Raw genomic sequence first — 2,234 nt, 5'->3', positions numbered from 1 at the left:
ACTACGCGATTGAAATCACTTATTTTTTATTTATTTATTATCCCTCTCTTGTTCTGGGCCCTCAACAGGCTTGCGCCCAATTACAGAGTGACCCGTTTATTACTTTTTAGAGTTGCCTCTGCAGAAGGTCTTAAGTTGTTCTATACTACTCCGGTATTTACCTTAAAAATTAGGAAAAACTGCAGGAAAACCTCGGAGTAGCCGACAGAATGCTTGAAAGTGATCTAAAGAAATTCCCATCTCTGCCACAGATGAAAAATTTACCTCATCACAGGTTCGAACACCCGACCTCCGAATTTATAGTCCAACGCTCTACCACTGAATCATAAAGCCGGTAAATCCATATTTGGCGGAACCTTTTGTGAAAATTAAAAGGAAAACAACACGGTAATTACAACTTGTATCGCGCGTGAATTCAAAACCTATAAACTTTTGCTGGCAGAATCCGACCCCTCGCATGCCGACCTGCTCCCTCGTGCGGAACATGGTGCATTCTTCGTCAGTGGAAGGGTGCCTGTTGATAAGACCTCTTTTTTCTTTGAATATCGTGCGGTTTCCAGGATTCAAAGGTGTGTGCAGCCGTCATTTTCATTTAAAATGAAATGGAAATAAAATACTAGAATTTACTGCTCTACTTGTATCTAAAGATATCAGCAATAGTTACAACGCATATTACGCAGTTATCGCACTACTTTCATTCCATTCTAAGCTTGTATTTGATGGCGCAGTACCAGTTCATAGAGAAACAGTGTTTCCCGTAGTCCGTGAAAAACCTGATCGCTATTTTCCACCTTCCTTCTGGGATGCCGGGAGGAAACTTAGTACTGTCAGGCACCCAATCTCTTAATGTATATTTCACCTACATCGACCGTTACAAAAATAGTGGTCACGCCTAATTAAAACTTACCCCCGTTTTTAATGGCCATTCGACGGGAGGTGTCGTACAGGAATGTATCATGCGATTTATATCAAAGTACTTGAAGCTAAGAGCATCTTTGGCTGTCATATTGAATTGCAAAATGTCCAGGCGATATCGGTTACTCAGCCATTTGTATCCCGTTATCGTCACCTAAAAATTATTCTGTACAGCACTAAGGGTAGGTCAGTTCTTACCATATCTCCTTCAGATACATCAATCTTGAACGTTACCGCGAAGATAAACGTACGCGTTGTTCGGTTATACTTGTAGTTGGTGCAGGAAACGTTCGCAAAGGTAGAATCGTAATATTCGACTTCGATACGTTCTGGAATAACGTCGTACGCATTTTGCTTAAAGAGATCTAGTTAGTGGTGTTTTTGAAAGTAATTTCCCTTACATAAAACGCGTTCACGTGGAGGAAAAGCGCGAGCAGCAACAGCATTTTTTGAAGTGACTCAGTCTCTGAACATCATTTTGGTAATTCGCTTTTGATTCGATTTTAATAGCCCATACAGACACGCGATTAACAGATTTTTACATCCGTCCAACTGTTTATCGTGTCATCGAAAAAATTCGATTTGATCTTTGCTATTATACCATTACTGTCGGAACGGTCACCAAACTGCGTTGTTGTACTATATTTCATGATACTATCGGCTGTAGGCGTTATTTCTATTAACGCCTGTGGTGCCTTCGATGTTTAATGTCCTACTTTACTAATGTAAAAATGAACCCTGAAAATAGGAAAATTGTAACGCCGCCAATAAAACTTTCAGGTTTGGGAACTCGATCTGCCGAAGAACTAGTTGTTCCTGCCTTTTTGGCATCGGTTAATTTCGTTGGTCGATCTTCTTAACGAATTAACTAGAATAATATGTTCAATATGGAATCATACTTGGAATAAGGATTAAACTTATGGAAAGAAAATGCAAATGTTGTTACACCTTGAGCCTAAACCTTGAGCCTAAACTACAAAAGAGCTGGGATTTGATAACGCGATCTCAAGGAAATCCTCTACAAAAAGCACGTTTATTGTCAGGAAGTTCTGCGGAATCTGGAGCATTTTTGGATGCACTACCAGCAAACAATTTAGGAACACTTTTAGACAACGACACTTTTCGAATTGCGAGCAGCAATTCAGCATTTTTTGAAGTGACTCAGTCTCTGAACATCATTTTGGTAATTCGCTTTTGATTCGATTTTAATAGCCCATACAGACACGCGATTAACAGATTTTTACATCCGTCCAACTGTTTATCGTGTCATCGAAAAAATTCGATTTGATCTTTGCTATTATACCATTACTGTCGGAACG

At 39.6% G+C, this 2,234-nt stretch overlaps 1 protein-coding gene across 1 annotated transcript; it reads right to left on the bottom strand.

The window, feature by feature from the left end:
- Positions 1-534: 534 nt before the first annotated feature.
- On the bottom strand, positions 535-2,019 carry LOC116181340. The gene is made up of 4 exons (XM_031501668.1): positions 1,317-2,019; positions 1,114-1,269; positions 908-1,069; positions 535-859 (listed from the first exon to the last, which is right to left on the bottom strand). Exons 1-4 carry the CDS (start codon positions 1,359-1,361, stop codon positions 695-697), a joined length of 528 nt encoding a protein of 175 aa, XP_031357528.1. The 5' UTR covers positions 1,362-2,019; the 3' UTR covers positions 535-694.
- Between the last annotated feature and the right edge of the window lie 215 nt (positions 2,020-2,234).

This window comes from Photinus pyralis, unplaced genomic scaffold (assembly GCF_008802855.1).
Source record: "Photinus pyralis isolate 1611_PpyrPB1 unplaced genomic scaffold, Ppyr1.3 Ppyr1.4_LG9, whole genome shotgun sequence".
Taxonomy (NCBI): domain Eukaryota; kingdom Metazoa; phylum Arthropoda; class Insecta; order Coleoptera; family Lampyridae; genus Photinus; species Photinus pyralis.
This window is presented reverse-complemented; position numbering and strand designations above follow the sequence as displayed.

Excerpts from the sequence above, each read along its gene's own strand:
- LOC116181340 (XM_031501668.1), bottom strand. The coding sequence starts at position 1,361 with ATGCTGTTGCTGCTCGCGCTTTTCCTCCACGTGAACGCGTTTTAT. Across the intron at positions 1,070-1,113 it reads ATGTATCTGAAGGAGATATG|GTGACGATAACGGGATACAA; the intron begins GTAAGAACTGAC and ends AATAATTTTTAG. Across the intron at positions 860-907 it reads AATGGCCATTAAAAACGGGG|GTGAAATATACATTAAGAGA; the intron begins GTAAGTTTTAAT and ends CGGTCGATGTAG.